Below are 21854 nucleotides of genomic sequence, written 5' to 3' on the forward strand. Positions count from 1 at the left end.
CACACACACACACACACACACACACACACACACACACACACACACACACACACACACACACACACACACACACACACACTGCAAGGCCTATTTGATGGACAGAAAATGTCTCCAACTGTGTGCACATCATTACAACACATAGACAGCAGAGGGTGCTGTTTCTCCTGACCTTCACTGGGTTCCTTGTTGGAGGTCATTCAGTGAGACAACACAGACTGTCAAACATACGCACTAATGAGAAAGTCATCAAATATATGTGTTACCCATTGAACGTGCAGTGTGTGTGTGTTACCCATTGAACGTGCAGTGTGTGTGTGTTACCCATTGAACGTGCAGTGTGTGTGTGTTACCCATTGAACGTGCAGTGTGTGTGTGTTACCCATTGAACGTGCAGTGTGTGTGTGTTACCCATTATTGAACGTGCAGTGTGTGTGTTACCCATTGAACGTGCAGTGTGTGTGTGTTACCCATTGAACGTGCAGTGTGTGTGTGTTACCCATTGAACGTGCAGTGTGTGTGTTTGGCAGGGACACACACCTTGCTGGCCTTCAGGACATTGATCTGCTCTTCATTCACTGTGTCCTTGTTCTTCTCCAGAAAGCCATCACACTGGTACTGCACCTGGACACAACAGTTAGAAAATAAAGTCATTTTGCTGACACTTTAATCCAAAGTGATTTTCAGAAAATGTCAACTTTGACTCAGATTATCAATCAGAACAGCATTAATTTTATTCATAGAGTGAACCTGCTCACTTCCCGCCCTCTGTAACCGGACACTGAGACTAAAACAGAACTCAGCAGTACTGGGTCAGCCAAGACATCAACACACAGTGATCAGTACCTTGTCAGCGAAGTGCTGTATGATGAAGGCTTTGTTGGACATGCGAGGTTTCTCAAACAGAGAGCAGGTCTTCAGATGGGTGTTATACAGCTTCTGGGCCCATGAGTCATCTGAACCTTTAGGCATCTGGACACACAGAACACTGGTTCACACTAGTTACTCTGGATGTGTCTGTGTTATGGGTGTCTGTGTACGCCCCTGCATTACGTATTTGTGTATGTATGCATGTATGTATGCATGCATGTGTGCCTCTGCATTATGTGTGTGTGTGTGTGTGTCTACCTTGCACTCTTCGTCCAGCAGGTCGAGTACCCCCATCTTGGCCTCTATGAGGTTGATACATGGCTGGTTATCATAGAAGTCTATCAGAGTCCAGGGAATCTGCTCCTTCAAATACTCCTCCTGCTCCAGCTTGAACACATGCTGTAGATAGGAGAGGGGAGAGGAAAGGAGAGGAGGAGAGAAGAGAGGGGAGTGGAAAGGAGGGGAGAAGAGAGGGGAAAGGGAAGAGGGCAGAGGAAAGGAAAGGAGGAGAGAAGAGAGGGGAAGGGAAAGGGGAGAGGGCAGAGGAAAGGAGAGGGCAGAGAAAATGAGAGGGGAAGGGAGAGGGGAGAGGAAAGGAGAGGGCAGAGAAAATGAGAGGGGAAGGGAGAGGGGAAAGGAAAGGAGAGGGCAGAGAAAATGAGAGGGGAAGGGAGAGGGGAGAGGAAAAGGGAGGGGAGAGGATGGGAGAGGAAAAGAGAGGAGAGTGGAGTGGAAAGGGGAGAAGAAAGGAGAAGGGGGAGGGGAGAGGAGAGGAAAGGAGAGAGCAGAGGAAAGGAAAGGGGAGAGGAAAGGAAAAGGGAGGGGAGGGGAGAGGAAAGGAGAGGGCAGAGGAAAGGAGAGGAGAGAGGAAAGGAGAGGGCAGAGGAAAGGAATGGAGAGGGCAGAGGAAAGGAGAGGAGAGAGGAAAGGAGAGGGCAGAGGAAAGGGAGGGGAGAGAAAAAGGGAGGGGAGAGGAGAGGAAAGGAGAGAGGAAAGGAGAAGGCAGAGGAAAGGAGAGGGCAGAGGAAAGGAGAGGGCAGAGGAAAGGAAAGGAGAGGAGAGAGGAAAGGAAAGGAGAGGAGAGAGGAAAGGAGAGGGCAGAGGAAAGGAGAGGAGAGAGGAAAGGAGAGGGCAGAGGAAAGGAAAGAGGAGAGGAAAAGGGAGGGGAGAGGAGAGGGCAGAGAAAAGGAGAGGGCAGAGGAAAGGAGGGCAGAGGAAAGGAGAGGGCAGAGGAAAGGAGAGGGCGGAGGAAAGGAGAGGGCAGAGGAAAGGAGAGGAGAGAGGAATGGAGAGGGCAGAGGAAAGGAAAGAGGAGAGGAAAAGGGAGGGGAGAGGAAAGGGTAGAGGAAAGGAGAGGAGAGAGGAGAGGGAAGGTCAGCATGTAGAGAGAGGATCACATTGTTACTCTGCATCAATAACCAAAGATATCAAACAATTTATATTGTTATTTTGGAATACTTTACACACCAACAGGGTTATTTAGACAACGGCAACACAGAAGTTCAGTTTCAGACAGGACACACAGTTTACTCACCATGTTAAACTGCTGTTGCAGTTTCTCGTTAGCATAGTTGATACAGAACTGTTCAAAACTGTTGATCTCAAACGTCTCAAACCTGGAGAGCAGAGGAGAGGTCAGAGTGACTGTCTCACACACACGCACACACACACACACACACACACACACACACACACACACACACACACACACACACACACACACACACACACACACACACACACACACACACACACACCCACCCACCCACCCACCCACCCACCCACCCACCCACCCATAGATATCCAGGACTCCTATGAAGGAGTGCTGTTTGACGGTGGCGCGTAGAGATTTGTTGACATGGTCCACAATCCAGTTGAAGACTTTGGCGTAGATGTGTTTGGCGAGCGCGTCGCGGGCATTGGAGGCTTGCAGCCGAGGGATGGGCTTGATGTAGGTCTCCTGGGCTGTCTTAAGCTTCTTGTGGCACAGCCAATGAGACATGTCCTGGTAGGTCACGCCCATCAGCTCACAGAACACCGTCAGGTGGCGGTTATTGGGCTGAGAGAGAGGGATTCATGGTCATGTCAATCAATTGCTCAATTAGTCTTTCTGCTATTCTTTCCATCTACTTGAACCTTCTTAACCATCTTGGAGAAGGTCCAAGGTCTCTCCCCTCAGACCTTCTTCTCCAATGGGTTTTTAGAAGGAGGTGAGGATAGAGGATGCAAGGAAGTGAGTCAAGAAGATTTGAGAAAGAGTCAATCATTAGGAGAGGTCAGAGGTTTAATAATAGAGGTTAGAGTTCAGAGAGGTTTGAGGTGTCTCCTTACAGGTATGATGCTGCTGTCAGAGTCTCGGTCCTTGATCTCCACGTTGCCCAGATGTAAGATGGCAGCCAGGACCTGGAACAGCCCCTTCTGGTTCAACTCGTTGATGCCTGAACACAAATACACACAAAACAATACTATCAAAATCAACACTACAATAAAAACCAAATGGGACTGAGAGTAAATGTGGTGTGGTGTTTGTGTGTGACCTAGGACAGTAGGGTAGCTTAGCGCTTAGAGCATTGGTCCAGTACCCAAAAGGTAGCTGGTTTGAATATACACAAGTCGACAAGGTGAAAATCTGTCTATGTTCACTTAAGCAAGGCTCTAAACCCTAATTTGCTCCAGGGGCGCAACACTACAATGGCTGACCCTGTAAAACAGAACGTTTCACTGTACCTATCCAGTGTATGTAACAATTAAACCTAGTTGTGTGTGTATATATTACCTAGCAGTGAGAAGGAAAGTCAGGTGTGTGTGTGTATATATATTACCTAGCAGTGAGAAGGAAAGTCAGGTGTGTGTGTGTGTATATATTACCTAGCAGTGAGAAGGAATGTCAGGTGTGTGTGTGTGTATATATTACCTAGCAGTGAGAAGGAATGTCAGGTGTGTGTGTGTGTATATATTACCTAGCAGTGAGAAGGAATGTCAGGTGTGTGTGTGTGTGTATATATTACCTAGCAGTGAGAAGGAAAGTCAGGTGTGTGTGTGTGTGCGGCCCACGCTTGGATTGCGTCCTACCTGACAGGTCGCTCCTACCAGGTGGCGTGGCGAGAATCTGTCTCCTCGCCACGCGCTCTCACCACTGGTTTCCCCCAGGGCTCTGTTCTAGGCTCTCTCCTATTCTGGCTATACACCAAGTCACTTGGCTCTGTCATAACCTCACATGGTCTCTCCTATCATTGCTATGCAGACGACACACAATTAATCTTCTCCTTTCCCCCTTCTGATGACCAGGTGGCGAATCGCATCTCTGCATGTCTGGCAGACATATCAGTGTGGATGACGGATCACCACCTCAAGCTGAACCTCGGCAAGACGGAGCTGCTCTTCCTCCCGGGGAAGGACTGCCCGTTCCATGATCTCGCCATCACGGTTGACAACTCCATTGTGTCCTCCTCCCAGAGCGCTAAGAACCTTGGCGTGATCCTGGACAACACCCTGTCGTTCTCAACCAACATCATGGCGGTGGCCCGTTCCTGTAGGTTCATGCTCTACAACATCCGCAGAGTACGACCCTGCCTCACACAGGAAGCGGCGCAGGTCCTAATCCAGGCACTTGTCATCTCCCGTCTGGATTACTGCAACTCGCTGTTGGCTGGGCTCCCTGCCTGTGCCATTAAACCCCTACAACTCATCCAGAACGCCGCAGCCCGTCTGGTGTTCAACCTTCCCAAGTTCTCTCACGTCACCCCGCTCCTCCGCTCTCTCCACTGGCTTCCAGTTGAAGCTCGCATCCGCTACAAGACCATGGTGCTTGCCTACGGAGCTGTGAGGGGAACGGCACCGCAGTACCTCCAGGCTCTGATCAGGCCCTACACCCAAGCAAGGGCACTGCGTTCATCCACCTCTGGCCTGCTCGCCTCCCTACCATTGAGGAAGTACAGTTCCCGCTCAGCCCAGTCAAAACTGTTCGCTGCTCTGGCCCCCAATGGTGGAACAAACTCCCTCACGACGCCAGGACAGCGGAGTCAATCACCACCTTCCGGAGACACCTGAAACCCCACCTCTTCAAGGAATACCTAGGATAAGATAAGTAATCCTTCTCACCACCCCCCCTTAATGATTTAGATGCACTATTGTAAAGTGGCTGTTCCACTGGATGTCAGAAGGTGAATTCACCAATTTGTAAGTCGCTCTGGATAAGAGCGTCTGCTAAATGACTTAAATGTAAATGTATATATTACCTATCAGTGAGAAGGAAAGTCAGGTGTGTGTGTGTGTATATATTACCTAGCAGTGAGAAGGAAAGTCAGGTGTGTGTGTGTGTATATATTACCTAGCAGTGAGAAGGCATGTCAGGTGTGTGTGTGTGTGTATATATTACCTAGCAGTGAAAAGGCATGTCAGGTGTGTGTGTGTGTATATATTACCTAGCAGTGAGAAGGCATGTCAGGTGTGTGTGTGTGTATATATTACCTAGCAGTGAGAAGGAATGTCAGGTGTGTGTGTGTGTATATATTACCTAGCAGTGAGAAGGCATGTCAGGTGTGTGTGTGTGTATATATTACCTAGCAGTGAGAAGGCATGTCAGGTGTGTATATATTACCTAGCAGTGAGAAGGCATGTCAGGTGTGTGTGTGTATATATTACCTAGCAGTGAGAAGGCATGTCAGGTGTGTATATATTACCTAGCAGTGAGAAGGAATGTCAGGTGTGTGTGTGTGTATATATTACCTAGCAGTGAGAAGGAATGTCAGGTGTGTGTGTGTGTATATATTACCTAGCAGTGAGAAGGAATGTCAGGTGTGTGTGTGTATATATTACCTAGCAGTGAGAAGGCATGTCAGGTGTGTGTGTGTGTATATATTACCTAGCAGTGAGAAGGCATGTCAGGTGTGTATATATTACCTAGCAGTGAGAAGGAAAGTCAGGTGTGTGTGTGTGTATATATTACCTAGCAGTGAGAAGGCATGTCAGGTGTGTGTGTGTGTATATATTACCTAGCAGTGAGAAGGCATGTCAGGTGTGTGTGTGTGTGTATATATATTACCTAGCAGTGAGAAGGCATGTCAGGTGTGTGTGTGTGTGTATATATTACCTAGCAGTGAGAAGGAATGTCAGGTGTGTGTGTGTGTATATATTACCTAGCAGTGAGAAGGAATGTCAGGTGTGTGCGTGTGTATATATTACCTAGCAGTGAGAAGGCATGTCAGGTGTGTGTGTGTGTATATATTACCTAGCAGTGAGAAGGCATGTCAGGTGTGTGTGTGTATATATTACCTAGCAGTGAGAAGGCATGTCAGGTGTGTGTGTGTGTATATATTACCTAGCAGTGAGAAGGCATGTCAGGTGTGTATATATTACCTAGCAGTGAGAAGGAAAGTCAGGTGTGTGTGTGTGTGTATATATTACCTAGCAGTGAGAAGGCATGTCAGGTGTGTGTGTGTGTATATATTACCTAGCAGTGAGAAGGCATGTCAGGTGTGTGTGTGTGTGTATATATTACCTAGCAGTGAGAAGGCATGTTGTGTTGTGCACATCTCTTTAGCATCGTCGACTCCATCGATGACCGGGTTCCGGCCCTGATTGGTGCAGTGGAAGACATCAGCACTACCTGCATAGATGGATGGACACACACACACACACACACACACACACACACACACACACACACACACACACACACACACACACACACACACACACACACACACACACACACACACACACACACACACACACACACACACACACACACACAAAATCAGCCTATAGAAAGTATTCTATTCAACTGTTTAGAGCAGCTGCCCAGGAGAGTACTGCTACATTAGGGTCACTGGGATCACACAGGGCCACATCCTGACCTGATGTGGGTGTGACACATTGAATACTCTTACTAATACGTGCTCGCATAAACTGTGCACACACACACACACACAAGACAAAGCTTTCTCTAGACTAAAGCAACCATCGCCTGTTACCTGGCATCTCAGGGCTGATATCACCGTGACATCACCTCCATTCTGGGGGTGTCTCTCTGCCAAGAGGCCAGCTGAGAGAGACTAGGGCAATGTGTGTTTGTGTGTGTGGCAGAGATGAAGTGTGTCTAACAGCAGATGAAGTGTGAGTGTGTGTGTTCACAGGTGGAATTAAGGAATATTTTGAGGAGAAACACCCAGGGAGAGAGCTAACAGGTGTGTGTGTATATATTACCTAGCAGTGAGAAGGAATGTCAGGTGTGTGTGTATATATTACCTAGCTGTGAGAAGGAATGTCAGGTGTGTGTGTATATATTACCTAGCAGTGAGAAGGAATGTCAGGTGTGTGTGTATATATTACCAAGCAGTGAGAAGGAATGTCAGGTGTGTGTGAATATATTACCTAGCAGTGAGAAGGAATGTCAGGTGTGTGTGTATATATTACCTAGCCGTGAGAAGGAATGTCAGGTGTGTGTGTATATATTACCTAGCAGTGAGAAGGAATGTCAGGTGTGTGTGTATATATTACCTAGCAGTGAGAAGGAATGTCAGGTGTGTGTGTATATATTACCTAGCAGTGAGAAGGAATGTCAGGTGTGTGTGTATATATTACCTAGCAGTGAGAAGGAATGTCAGGTGTGTGTGTATATATTACCTAGCAGTGAGAAGGAATGTCAGGTGTGTGTGTATATATTACCTAGCAGTGAGAAGGAATGTCAGGTGTGTGTGTATATATTACCTAGCAGTGAGAAGGAATGTCAGGTGTGTGTGTATATATTACCTAGCAGTGAGAAGGAATGTCAGGTGTGTGTGTATATATTACCTAGCAGTGAGAAGGAATGTCAGGTGTGTGTGTATATATTACCTAGCAGTGAGAAGGAATGCCAGGTGTGTGTGTATATATTACCTAGCAGTGAGAAGGAATGTCAGGTGTGTGTGTGAGAGCTAACATGATCTCTACCTCAGTCCATCTCTGCGGGCAGCTGGGCACCTCACACCCACAACATGACCTCTGATCTAACAGGAGCTCTACTGTAGTTAGTATGACTCAATATGGCTGAGGTCTGTCCTCACATTTCTGTTCACAAATACACTATACTACTTCCTCTACCCCTCATACACATCTCACCTATATGATCTAATATGGTTGTCAACGATCACGGAGAATGACTGGGTGCCATTTTTAATGATCCATGTGTCATTTATTGAATTCAATAAATTGCCTGACGACTGATCCTGAATTTAATTCCACTGCCCTACCAATTGCTTCAAATCAAACCTTTTTTTGTCACATGCGCCGAATACAACAAGTGTAGACCTTACGGTGAAATGCTAACTGACAAGTCCTCAACCAACAGTGTAGACCTTACGGTGAAATGCTAACTGACAAGTCCTCAACCAACAGTGTAGACCTTACGGTGAAATGCTAACTGAAAGTCCTCAACCAACAGTGTAGACCTTACGGTGAAATGCTAACTGAAAGTCCTCAACCAACAGTGTAGACCTTACGGTGAAATGCTAACTGACAAGTCCTCAACCAACAGTGTAGACCTTACGGTGAAATGCTAACTGACAAGTCTTCAACCAACAGTGTAGACCTTACGGTGAAATGCTAACTGACAAGTCCTCAACCAACAGTGTAGACCTTACGGTGAAATGCTAACTGACAAGTCCTCAACCAACAGTGTAGACCTTACGGTGAAATGCTAACTGACAAGTCCTCAACCAACAGTGTAGACCTTACGGTGAAATGCTAACTGACAAGTCCTCAACCAACAGTGTAGACCTTACGGTGAAATGCTAACTGACAAGTCCTCAACCAACAGTGTAGACCTTACGGTGAAATGCTAACTGACAAGTCCTCAACCAACAGTGTAGACCTTACGGTGAAATGCTAACTGACAAGTCCTCAACCAACAGTGTAGACCTTATGGTGAAATGCTAACTGACAAGTCCTCAACCAACAGTGTAGACCTTACGGTGAAATGCTAACTGACAAGTCCTCAACCAACAGTGTAGACCTTACGGTGAAATGCTAACTGACAAGTCCTCAACCAACAGTGTAGACCTTACGGTGAAATGCTAACTGACAAGTCCTCAACCAACAGTGTAGACCTTACGGTGAAATGCTAACTGACAAGTCCTCAACCAACAGTGTAGACCTTACGGTGAAATGCTAACTGACAAGTCCTCAACCAACAGTGCAGACCTTACGGTGAAATGCTAACTGAAAGTCCTCAACCAACAGTGCAGACCTTACGGTGAAATGCTAACTGACAAGTCCTCAACCAACAGTGTAGACCTTACGGTGAAATGTTAACTGACAAGTCCTCAACCAACAGTGTAGACCTTACGGTGAAATGCTAACTGACAAGTCCTCAACCAACAGTATAGACCTTACGGTGAAATGCTAACTGACAAGTCCTCAACCAACAGTGTAGACCTTACGGTGAAATGCTAACTGACAAGTCCTCAACCAACAGTGTAGACCTTACGGTGAAATGCTAACTGACAAGTCCTCAACCAACAGTATAGACCTTACGGTGAAATGCTAACTGACAAGTCCTCAACCAACAGTGCAGACCTTACGGTGAAATGCTAACTGACAAGTCCTCAACCAACAGTGTAGACCTTACGGTGAAATGCTAACTGACAAGTCTTCAACCAACAGTGTAGACCTTACGGTGAAATGCTAACTGACAAGTCCTCAACCAACAGTGTAGACCTTACGGTGAAATGCTAACTGACAAGTCCTCAACCAACAGTGTAGACCTTACGGTGAAATGCTAACTGACAAGTCCTCAACCAACAGTGTAGACCTTACGGTGAAATGCTAACTGACAAGTCCTCAACCAACAGTGTAGACCTTACGGTGAAATGCTAACTGACAAGTCCTCAACCAACAGTGTAGACCTTACGGTGAAATGCTAACTGACAAGTCCTCAACCAACAGTGTAGACCTTACGGTGAAATGCTAACTGACAAGTCCTCAACCAACAGTGTAGACCTTACGGTGAAATGCTAACTGACAAGTCCTCAACCAACAGTGTAGACCTTACGGTGAAATGCTAACTGACAAGTCCTCAACCAACAGTGTAGACCTTACGGTGAAATGCTAACTGACAAGTCCTCAACCAACAGTGTAGACCTTACGGTGAAATGCTAACTGACAAGTCCTCAACCAACAGTGTAGACCTTACGGTGAAATGCTAACTGACAAGTCCTCAACCAACAGTGTAGACCTTACGGTGAAATGCTAACTGACAAGTCCTCAACCAACAGTATAGACCTTACGGTGAAATGCTAACTGACAAGTCCTCAACCAACAGTGTAGACCTTACGGTGAAATGCTAACTGACAAGTCCTCAACCAACAGGGCAGTTCAAGAAGAGTTAAGAAAATATTCACCAAATAAACTAAGGTAAAACATGATAAAAAAATGAACACAAGAATAACGAGGCTCTATACAGGGGGCACCGGTACTGAGTCAGTGTGGAGGTTATATACAGGGGGCACCGGTGCTGAGTCAGTGTGGAGGTTATATACAGGGGGCACCGGTGCTGAGTCAGTGTGGAGGTTATATACAGGGGGCACCGGTGCTGAGTCAGTATGGAGGTTATATACAGGGGGCACCGGTACTGAGTCAGTGTGGAGGTTATATACAGGGGGCACCGGTACTGAGTCAGTGTGGAGGTTATATACAGGGGCACCGGTACTGAGTCAGTGTGGAGGTTATATACAGGGGGCACCGGTACTGAGTCAGTGTGGAGGTTATATACAGGGGCACCGGTGCTGAGTCAGTGTGGAGGTTATATACAGGGGGCACCGGTACTGAGTCAGTGTGGAGGTTATATACAGGGGGCACCGGTGCTGAGTCAGTGTGGAGGTTATATACAGGGGGCACCGGTACTGAGTCAGTGTGGAGGTTATATACAGGGGGCACTGGTGCTGAGTCAGTGTGGAGGTTATATACAGGGGGCACCGGTGCTGAGTCAGTGTGGAGGTTATATACAGGGGCACCGGTGCTGAGTCAGTGTGGAGGTTATATACAGGGGGCACCGGTGCTGAGTCAGTGTGGAGGTTATATACAGGGGGCACCGGTGCTGAGTCAGTGTGGAGGTTATATACAGGGGGCACCGGTGCTGAGTCAGTGTGGAGGTTATATACAGGGGGCACCGGTGCTGAGTCAGTGTGGAGGTTATATACAGGGGGCACCGGTGCTGAGTCAGTGTGGAGGTTATATACAGGGGCACCGGTGCTGAGTCAGTGTGGAGGTTATATACAGGGGGCACCGGTGCTGAGTCAGTGTGGAGGTTATATACAGGGGCACCGGTGCTGAGTCAGTGTGGAGGTTATATACAGGGGGCACCGGTGCTGAGTCAGTGTGGAGGTTATATACAGGGGGCACCGGTACTGAGTCAGTGTGGAGGTTATATACAGGGGGCACCGGTGCTGAGTCAGTGTGGAGGTTATATACAGGGGGCACCGGTGCTGAGTCAGTGTGGAGGTTATATACAGGGGGCACCGGTGCTGAGTCAGTGTGGAGGTTATATACAGGGGGCACCGGTGCTGAGTCAGTGTGGAGGTTATATACCGGGGCACCGGTGCTGAGTCAGTGTGGAGGTTATATACAGGGGGCACCGGTACTGAGTCAGTGTGGAGGTTATATACAGGGGCACCGGTACTGAGTCAGTGTGGAGGTTATATACAGGGGGCACCGGTACTGAGTCAGTGTGGAGGTTATATACAGGGGGCACCGGTGCTGAGTCAGTGTGGAGGTTATATACAGGGGGCACCGGTACTGAGTCAGTGTGGAGGTTATATACAGGGGGCACCGGTGCTGAGTCAATGTGGAGGTTATATACAGGGGGCACCGGTGCTGAGTCAGTGTGGAGGTTATATACAGGGGGCACCGGTACTGAGTCAGTGTGGAGGTTATATACAGGGGGCACCGGTGCTGAGTCAGTGTGGAGGTTATATACAGGGGGCACCGGTGCTGAGTCAGTGTGGAGGTTATATACAGGGGGCACCGGTACTGAGTCAGTGTGGAGGTTATATACAGGGGGCACCGGTACTGAGTCAGTGTGGAGGTTATGTACAGGGGGCACCGGTACTGAGTCAGTGTGGAGGTTATATACAGGGGGCACCGGTGCTGAGTCAGTGTGGAGGTTATATACAGGGGGCACCGGTGCTGAGTCAGTGTGGAGGTTATATACAGGGGGCACCGGTGCTGAGTCAGTGTGGAGGTTATATACAGGGGGCACCGGTGCTGAGTCAGTGTGGAGGTTATATACAGGGGGCACCGGTGCTGAGTCAGTGTGGAGGTTATATACCGGGGGCACCGGTGCTGAGTCAGTGTGGAGGTTATATACAGGGGGCACCGGTACTGAGTCAGTGTGGAGGTTATATACAGGGGGCACCGGTACTGAGTCAGTGTGGAGGTTATATACAGGGGGCACCGGTACTGAGTCAGTGTGGAGGTTATATACAGGGGCACCGGTGCTGAGTCAGTGTGGAGGTTATATACAGGGGGCACCGGTACTGAGTCAGTGTGGAGGTTATATACAGGGGGCACCGGTGCTGAGTCAATGTGGAGGTTATATACAGGGGGCACCGGTGCTGAGTCAGTGTGGAGGTTATATACAGGGGGCACCGGTACTGAGTCAGTGTGGAGGTTATATACAGGGGGCACCGGTGCTGAGTCAGTGTGGAGGTTATATACAGGGGCACCGGTGCTGAGTCAGTGTGGAGGTTATATACAGGGGGCACCGGTACTGAGTCAGTGTGGAGGTTATATACAGGGGCACCGGTGCTGAGTCAATGTGGAGGTTATATACAGGGGGCACCGGTGCTGAGTCAGTGTGGAGGTTATATACAGGGGGCACCGGTACTGAGTCAGTGTGGAGGTTATATACAGGGGGCACCGGTGCTGAGTCAGTGTGGAGGTTATATACAGGGGGCACCGGTACTGAGTCAGTGTGGAGGTTATATACAGGGGGCACCGGTGCTGAGTCAGTGTGGAGGTTATATACAGGGGGCACCGGTACTGAGTCAGTGTGGAGGTTATATACAGGGGGCACCGGTGCTGAGTCAGTGTGTGTGGGGGTACAGGTTAGAGGTCACTTGTACATGTAGGTAAGGGGGAAGTGACTATGCATAGATAATAAACAGTGAGTATAGGTACAAGACAAATGGGGGGGTCAATGTAATAATCCGGTGGCCATTTGATTAGTTGTTCAGCAGTCTAATGGCTCGGGGGAAGAAGCTGTTAAGGAGCCTTTTGGTCATAGACTTGGTGCTCCGGTACCGTTTGCCGTGCGGTAGGAGAGAAAGTCTATGACTTTGGTGACTGGAGTCTTTAACAATGTTATGGGCTTTCCTCTGACACCGCCTATGTAGGTAGAGTCATCTTAATTAACTCTACCTACATGTACATACTACCTCAACTAACCGGTGCCCCCACACACTGACTCTGTACCGGCACCCCTCTGTAAATATACCCTCCACATCGATTCTGTACCGGCACCCCCCTGTATATAGTCTCCACATTGACTGTGTACCGGTACCCCCCTGTATATAGTCTCCAACATTGACTCTGTACCGGTAGCCCCCTGTATATAGTCTCCACATTGACTCTGTACCGGCTCCCCCCTGTATATAGTCTCCACATTGACTGTGTACCGGTACCCCCCTGTATATAGTATCCACATTGACTCTGTACCGGTACCCCCCTGTATATAGTCTCCACATTGACTCTGTACGGGAACCCCCCTGTATATAGTCTCCACATTGACTGTGTACCGGTACCCCCCTGTATATAGTCTCCACATTGACTCTGTACCGGCTCCCCCCTGTATATAGTCTCCACATTGACTGTGTACCGGCACCCCCCTGTATATAGCCTCCACATTGACTGTGTACCGGTACACCCTGTAAATAGCCTCCACATTGACTCTGTACTGGTACTCCCTGTATATAGTCTCCACATTGTCTCTGTACTGGTACCCCCTGTATATAGTCTCCACATTGACTCTGTACCGGCTCCCCTCTGTATATAGTCTCCACATTGGCTCTGTACCGGCACCCCCCTGTATATAGTCTCCACATTGCCTGTGTACCGGCAACTCCCTGTATATAGTCTCCACATTGATTCTGTACCGGCTCCCCCCTGTATATAGTCTCCACATTGACTCTGTACTGGTACTCCCCGTATATAGTCTCCACATTGTCTCTGTACTGGTACACCCTGTAAATAGCCTCCACATTGACTCTGTACCGGCTGCCCCCGTATATAGTCTCCACATTGACTCTGTACCGGCACCCCCCTGTATATAGTCTCCATATTGACTGTGTACCGGTACACCCTGTATATAGCCTCCACATTGACTCTGTACCAGCACCCCCTGTATATAGTCTCCACATTGACTCTGTACCGGCTCCCCCCGTATATAGTCTCCACATTGACTCTGTACCGGCACCCCCCTGTATATAGTCTCCACATTGACTCGGTACTGGTACCCCTTGTATATATTCTCCACATTGACTCTGTACTGGTACCCCCTGTATATAGTCTCCACATTGACTCGGTACTGGTACCCCCTGTATATAGTCTCCACATTGACTCGGTACTGGTACCCCCTGTATATATTCTCCACATTGACTCTGAACTGGTACCCCCTGTATATAGTCACCACATTGACTCTGTACTGGTACCCCCTGTATATAGTCACCACATTGACTCTGTACTGGTCCCCCATGTATATAGTCTCCACATTGACTCTGTACTGGTACCCCCTGTATATAGTCTCCACATTGACTCGGTACTGGTACCCCCTGTATATAGTCTCCACATTGACTCGGTACTGGTACCCCCTGTATATATTCTCCACATTGACTCTGTACCCGGCTCCCCACCGTTTATTAAGTCTCCACATTGGCCCTGTACCGGCACCCCCTTGTATATAGTCTCCACATTGACTGTGTACCGGCACCCCTCTGTAAATATACCCTCCAAATTGACTCCGTACCGGCACCTCCCTGTATATAGTCTCCACATTGTCTCTGTACCGGCAACTCCCTGTATATAGTCTCCACATTGATTCTGTACCGGCTCCCCCCTGTATATAGTCTCCACATTGACTCTGTACTGGTACTCCCCGTATATAGTCTCCACATTGTCTCTGTACTGGTACCCCCTGTATATAGTCTCCACATTGACTCTGTACCGGCTCCCCCCTGTATATAGTCTCCACATTGACTCTGTACTGGTCCCCCATGTATATAGTCTCCACATTGACTCTGTACTGGTACCCCCTGTATATAGTCTCCACATTGACTCGGTACTGGTACCCCCTGTATATAGTCTCCACATTGACTCGGTACTGGTACCCCCTGTATATATTCTCCACATTGACTCTGTACCCGGCTCCCCACCGTTTATTAAGTCTCCACATTGGCCCTGTACCGGCACCCCCCTGTATATAGTCTCCACATTGACTGTGTACCAGCACCCCTCTGTAAATATACCCTCCAAATTGACTCCGTACCGGCACCTCCCTGTATATAGTCTCCACATTGTCTCTGTACTGGTACCCCCTGTATATAGTCTCCACATTGACTCTGTACCGGCTCCCCTCTGTATATAGTCTCCACATTGGCTCTGTACCGGCACCCCCCTGTATATAGTCTCCACATTGCCTGTGTACCGGCAACTCCCTGTATATAGTCTCCACATTGATTCTGTACCGGCTCCCCCCTGTATATAGTCTCCACATTGACTCTGTACTGGTACTCCCCGTATATAGTCTCCACATTGTCTCTGTACTGGTACCCCCTGTATATAGTCTCCACATTGACTCTGTACCGGCTCCCCCCTGTATATAGTCTCCACATTGACTCTGTACCGGCACCCCTCTGTAAATATACCCTCCACATCGATTCTGTACCGGCACCCCCCTGTATATAGTCTCCACATTGACTGTGTACCGGTACCCCCCTGTATATAGTCTCCACATTGACTGTGTACCGGTACCCCCCTGTATATAGTCTCCACATTGACTGTGTACCGGCTCTCCCCTGTATATAGCCTCCACATTGACTCTGTTCCGGCTCCCCCTGTATATAGTCTCCACATTGACTCTGTACCGGCTCCCCCTGTATATAGTCTCCACATTGACTGTGTACCGGCTCCCCCCTGTATATAGTCTCCACATTGACTGTGTACCGGCTCCCCCCGTATATAGTCTCCACATTGACTCCGTACCGGCCTCCCCCTGTATATAGTCTCCACATTGACTCTGTACTGGTACTCCCTGTATATAGTCTCCACATTTTCTCTGTACTGGTACCCCTTGTATATAGTCTCCACATTGACTCGGTACTGGTACCCCCTGTATATAGTCTCCACATTGACTCTGTACCGGATCCCCCCTGTATATAGTCTCCACATTGACTCTGTACCGGCTCCCCCCTGTATATAGTCTCCACATTGACTGTGTACCGGCACCCCCCTGTATATAGCCTCCACATTGACTGTGTACCGGTACACCCTGTAAATAGCCTCCACATTGACTCTGTACCGGCTCCCCCCGTATATAGTCTCCACATTGACTCTGTACCGGCACCCCCCTGTATATAGTCTCCACATTGACTGTGTACCGGTACACCCTGTATATAGCCTCCACATTGACTGTGTACCGGTACACCCTGTAAATAGCCTCCACATTGACTCTGTACCGGCTCCCCCCGTATATAGTCTCCACATTGACTCTGTACCGGCACCCCCCCGTATATAGTCTCCACATTGACTGTGTACCGGTACACCCTGTATATAGCCTCCACATTGACTCTGTACCAGCACCCCCTGTATATAGTCTCCACATTGACTCTGGACCGGCTCCCCCCCGTATATAGTCTCCAATTTGACTCCGTACCGGCACCCCCCTGTATATAGTCTCCACATTGATTCTGTACCGGCTCCCCCTGTATATAGTCTCCACATTGACTCTGTACTGGTACTCCCTGTATATAGTCTCCACATTGTCTCTGTACTGGTACCCCCTGTATATAGTCTCCACATTGACTCTGTACCGGCTCCCCCCTGTATATAGTCTCCACATTGTCTCTGTACTGGTACCCCCTGTATATAGTCTCCACATTGACTCTGTACCGGCTCACCCCTGTATATAGTCTCCACATTGACTGTGTACCGGCACCTCCCTGTATATAGCCTCCACATTGACTCTGTACCAGCACCCCCCTGTATATAGTCTCCACATTGACTCTGTACCGGCTCCCCCCTGTATATAGTCTCCACATTGACTCTGTACCGGCTCCCCCTGTATATAGCCTCCACATTGACTCCGTACCGGCACCCCCCTGTATATAGTCTCCACATTGATTCTGTACCGGCTCCCCCCTGTATATAGTCTCCACATTGTCTCTGTACTGGTACCCCCTGTATATAGTCTCCACATTGACTCTGTACCGGCTCACCCCTGTATATAGTCTCCACATTGACTGTGTACCGGCACCTCCCTGTATATAGCCTCCACATTGACTCTGTACCAGCACCCCCCTGTATATAGTCTCCACATTGACTCTGTACCGGCTCCCCCCTGTATATAGTCTCCACATTGACTCTGTACCGGCTCCCCCCTGTATATAGCCTCCACATTGACTCCGTACCGGCACCCCCCTGTATATAGTCTCCACATTGATTCTGTACCGGCTCCCCCCTGTATATAGTCTCCACATTGTCTCTGTACTGGTACCCCCTGTATATAGTCTACACATTGACTCTGTACCGGATCCCCCCTGTATATAGTCTCCACATTGACTCTGTACTGGTACTCCCTGTATATAGTCTCCACATTGTCTCTGTACTGGTACCCCCTGTATATAGTCTCCACATTGACTCGGTACTGGTACCCCCTGTATATAGTCTCCACATTGTACTGGTACCCCCTGTATATAGTCTCCACATTGACTCTGTACCGGCTCCCCCTTGTATATAGTCTCCACATTGACTGTGTACCGGCTCCCCCCGTATATAGTCTCCACATTGACTCTGTACCGGCACCCCTCTGTAAATATACCCTCCACATTGATTCTGCACCGGCTCCCCCCTGTATATAGCCTCCACATTGACTCTGTACTGGCACCCCCCTGTATATAGTCTCCACATTGACTCTGTACTGGCACCCCCCTGTATATAGTCTCCACATCGACTCTGTACCGGCTCCCCCCTGTATATAGTCTCCACATCGACTCTGTACCGGCTCCCCCTGTATATATTGTTGTTCTTTACTGTTCCTCTTTAGTTACTTGTTACTTTTATCTCTTATTCTTATCTGTATTTCTTTAACTGCATTGTCGGTTAGGGGCTCGTAAGTAAGCATTTCACACACCTGTTGTATATGGCGCATGTGACTAATATAATTGGATTTGATTTAATACCGGTCCTGGATTGCAGGAAGCTTGGCCCCAGTGATGTACTGGGCCGTACGCACTACCCTCTTGTAGCGTCTTGAGATCAGATGCTGAGCAGTTGCCATACGGGGATGCAACCATACAGGATGCTCTTGATGGTGCAGCTGTAGAACCTTGTGAGGATCTGGGGACCCATGCAAAATCTTTTCAGTCTCCTGGCAGGGGAAAAGGTTTTGTCATACCCGTTTCACTTGGTGTGTTTGGACCAGGATAGTTTGTTGGGGATGGAAACTTCAAACTTTCTACCGACTCCACTACAGCCCCGTTAATGGGGCCTGTTCGGCCCACCTTTTCTTGTAGTCCACGATCATCTCCTGTGTCTTGCTCACATTGAGGGAGAGGTTGTTGTCCTGGCACCACACTGCCAGGTCTGACCTCCTCCCTATAGGCCGTCTCATCGTTGTCGGTGATCAGGTCTACCACTGTTGTGTCGTCAGCAAACTTAATGATGGTGTTGGAGTCGTGTTTGGCCACGCAGTTGTGGGTGAACAGGTAGTACAGGAGGGGACTACGTATACACTCCTGAGGGGCCCCAGTGTTGAGGATCAGTGTGGCAGATATGTTGTTGCCTACCCTTACCACCTGGTGGCGGTCCGTCAGGAAGTCCAGGATCCAGTTGCAGAGGGAGGTGTTTAGTCCCAGGGTACTTAGCTTAGTGATGAGCTTCGTGGGCACTATTGTGTTGAACGCTGAGCTATAGTCAATGAACAGCATTCTCACATAGGTGTTCCTTTTGTCCAGGTGGGAAAGGGCAGTGTGGAGTGCGATTGAGATTGCGTCATCTGTGGATCTGTTGGGGCGGTATGGGAATTGGAGTGGGTTTAGGGTATCCGGAAGAATGCTGTTGATGTGAGCCATGACCAGCTTTTCAAAGCACTTCATGGCTACCAACATGAGTGCTACGGGGCGGTAATCATTTAGGCAGGTTACCTTTGCTTCCTTTGGCACAGGGAGTATGGTGGTCTGTTTGAAACATGCATGTATTACAGACTCGGACAGGGAGAGGTTGAACATGTCAATGAAGACACTTGCCAGTTGGTCTGCGCATGCTTTGAGTACATGCTCTGGTAATCCATCTGGCCTCACGGCTTTGTGAATGTTGACCTGTTTAAAGGTCTTGCTCACATCGGCACCGAGAGCATTATCACACAGTCAACCAGAACATCTGGTGCTCTCGTGCATGTTTCAGTGTTGCTTGCCTCGAAGCGAGCATAAAAAGGCATTTAGCTCGTCTGGTAGGCTCGCGTCTGGGTTTCCCTTTGTAGTGCGTGATAGTTTTCAAGCCTGCCACATCCGACGAGCATCAGAGCCAGTGTAGTAGGACCCAATCTTAATCCTGTATTGATGCTTTGCTTGTTGGATGGTTTGTTTGAGGGCATAGTGGGATTTCTTATAGGCGTCCGGATTAGTGTCCCGCTCCTTGAAAGCGGCAGCTCTAGCTTTTAGCTCGATGTGGATGTTGCCTGTAATCCAAGGCTTCTGGTTGGGATTTGTACGTACGGTCACTGTGGGGACGACGTCGTCGATGCACATATTGATGAAGCCGATGACTGAGGTGGTATACACACCTCAAAGCCATTCAGTCAAACTGCCATCCCAGAAGTTGCTTGTGCTGACTTCAAAATGAAGGGCGTTGTACAAAACAAATTCATCACCGATTGGATCGTATCAAAGCCAATGACATGATTCATGAACACTGGGCTAAACCCATTGGTTTCCGGGACCAATCAGAACGGTTAGAATGTGTTCACATTCTATGTATTGAGGAAGGAAAGCAAATCCAGACTTGTGGTGGAGAAGAAACGCTAGTGGGCGGAGCCATGCATGTGGATGGGTTGTCAGGCTAATCAATGAACAAATAGCTTAGGAACCGTCCAACCATCCAATGGAGAGTGTTTGTGTCTTACCTAGCTTCAGATTCTTGAACTCTGGTAGATGGGAGGACGCACACAGCTGGTAGAAGATATGATAGTTCCTCTCCTCATCCGCCTGCACAGACAGACACACACACAGTCAGGCAGTTTCAGGTAGTGTATGTTCTATACAGCCAGGAGATTCCAGTGTTGTGTACATACAAGAGAACACTGTCATGCTGTTTAGAATCTGGTGTAGTTTTAATGTTGCAACATTTCCACCACAGACTAAGACACACACACCCAGGTGCTGTTGCAGAAAGGTATGTGGGGAATGTGTGTTGCAGCACAGGACCCACAGCAGCTTCCTCAAGTCTGGGAAGACATGCTGTACTCCACTATCCTCATCTCAATACGCCTGTGTGTTTTTGTGTATCTCTCTCCGTGTGTCTGTCTGTGTGTGTGTGTGTGTGTGTGTGTGTGTGTGTGTGTGTGTGTGTGTGTGTGTGTGTGTGTGTGTGTGTGTGTGTGTGTGTGTGTGTGTGTGTGTACACTTTCTAAGTTGTGCACATTCCTGACTCGTCTCAGCAGTGTGACCTGGATCAGATCCACACAGAGAAAAAAGAGAAAGAGGGAAAGAACGAGAGAGAACGAGAGCTAGAGGGAGATGGAAAAAGGAAGGATGACTATTCAATAGGCTCTTATCAGCAATGAGCTGGACATGGAAGGAAGGACAGAACAGAAGTAAAGGAATGTGTTTGGTCTCCTGTGTTTCCTGACCTGGGTAGAAGAGGAGGAAAGACACAGACAGAAGAGGACATATATATGAATATGTGTGAGTGAGTGAGGGACAGAGAGAGAAAGGAGGAGACAGGTGGACTTAGCAGAGGTAAAGAGAGACCGCCAGGTAAAAAGAAGGAATGTGAACAGATGACTGGTGTTTGTGGTCTGGCTGTGTTTTCCTGAACTGGGTGGAGGAGGAAGTCACTGCTAAATATTGAACTTCTTGAGAGAGACACTCCCTGCCCACCCACACACACACACACACACACACACACACACACACACACACACACACACACACACACACACACACACACACACACACACACACACACACACACACACACACACACACACACACACACACACACACAGCACTGTATGGCTAGCATTCCACACTACACACACAGTGCTGTGGAAAGAGAGGGGGAGTGTCTCATCACACACTACACACACAGTGCTGTGGAAAGAGAGGGGGAGTGTCTCTCATCACACACTACACACACAGTGCTGTGGAAAGAGAGGGGGAGTGTCTCTCATCCCACACTACACACACAGTGCTGTGGAAAGAGAGGGGGAGTGTCTCTCATCCCACACTACACACACAGTGCTGTGGAAAGAGAGGGGGAGTGTCTCTCATCCCACACTACACACAGTGCTGTGGAAAGAGAGGGAGAGTGTCTCTCATCCCACACTACACACAGTGCTGTGGAAAGAGAGGGGAGTGTCTCTCATCCCACACTACACACACAGTGCTGTGGAAAGAGAGGGGGAGTGTCTCTCATCCCACACTACACACAGTGCTGTGGAAAGAGAGGTAGAGTGTCTCTCATCCCACACTACACACAGTGCTGTGGAAAGAGAGGGGGAGTGTCTCTCATCCCACACT

General features: G+C 48.7%; 1 protein-coding gene across 1 annotated transcript in view; it reads right to left on the reverse strand.

The window, feature by feature from the left end:
* LOC135552760 (unconventional myosin-Va-like) overlaps window positions 1-21854 on the reverse strand; it is a 96809-nt gene that overhangs the window by 37805 nt on the left and 37150 nt on the right. The window contains exons 9-16 of the mRNA XM_064984588.1: window positions 20237-20318; window positions 6368-6475; window positions 3199-3305; window positions 2661-2926; window positions 2402-2483; window positions 1126-1266; window positions 844-969; window positions 538-621 (exon numbers count right to left, since the gene is read on the reverse strand). Of these exons, the coding sequence (XP_064840660.1) occupies window positions 538-621; window positions 844-969; window positions 1126-1266; window positions 2402-2483; window positions 2661-2926; window positions 3199-3305; window positions 6368-6475; window positions 20237-20318 (996 nt within the window). The remainder of the gene's footprint in view (window positions 1-537; window positions 622-843; window positions 970-1125; window positions 1267-2401; window positions 2484-2660; window positions 2927-3198; window positions 3306-6367; window positions 6476-20236; window positions 20319-21854) is intronic.

Source organism: Oncorhynchus masou, chromosome 2 (genome assembly GCF_036934945.1).
Source record: "Oncorhynchus masou masou isolate Uvic2021 chromosome 2, UVic_Omas_1.1, whole genome shotgun sequence".
Lineage (NCBI taxonomy): Eukaryota > Metazoa > Chordata > Actinopteri > Salmoniformes > Salmonidae > Oncorhynchus > Oncorhynchus masou.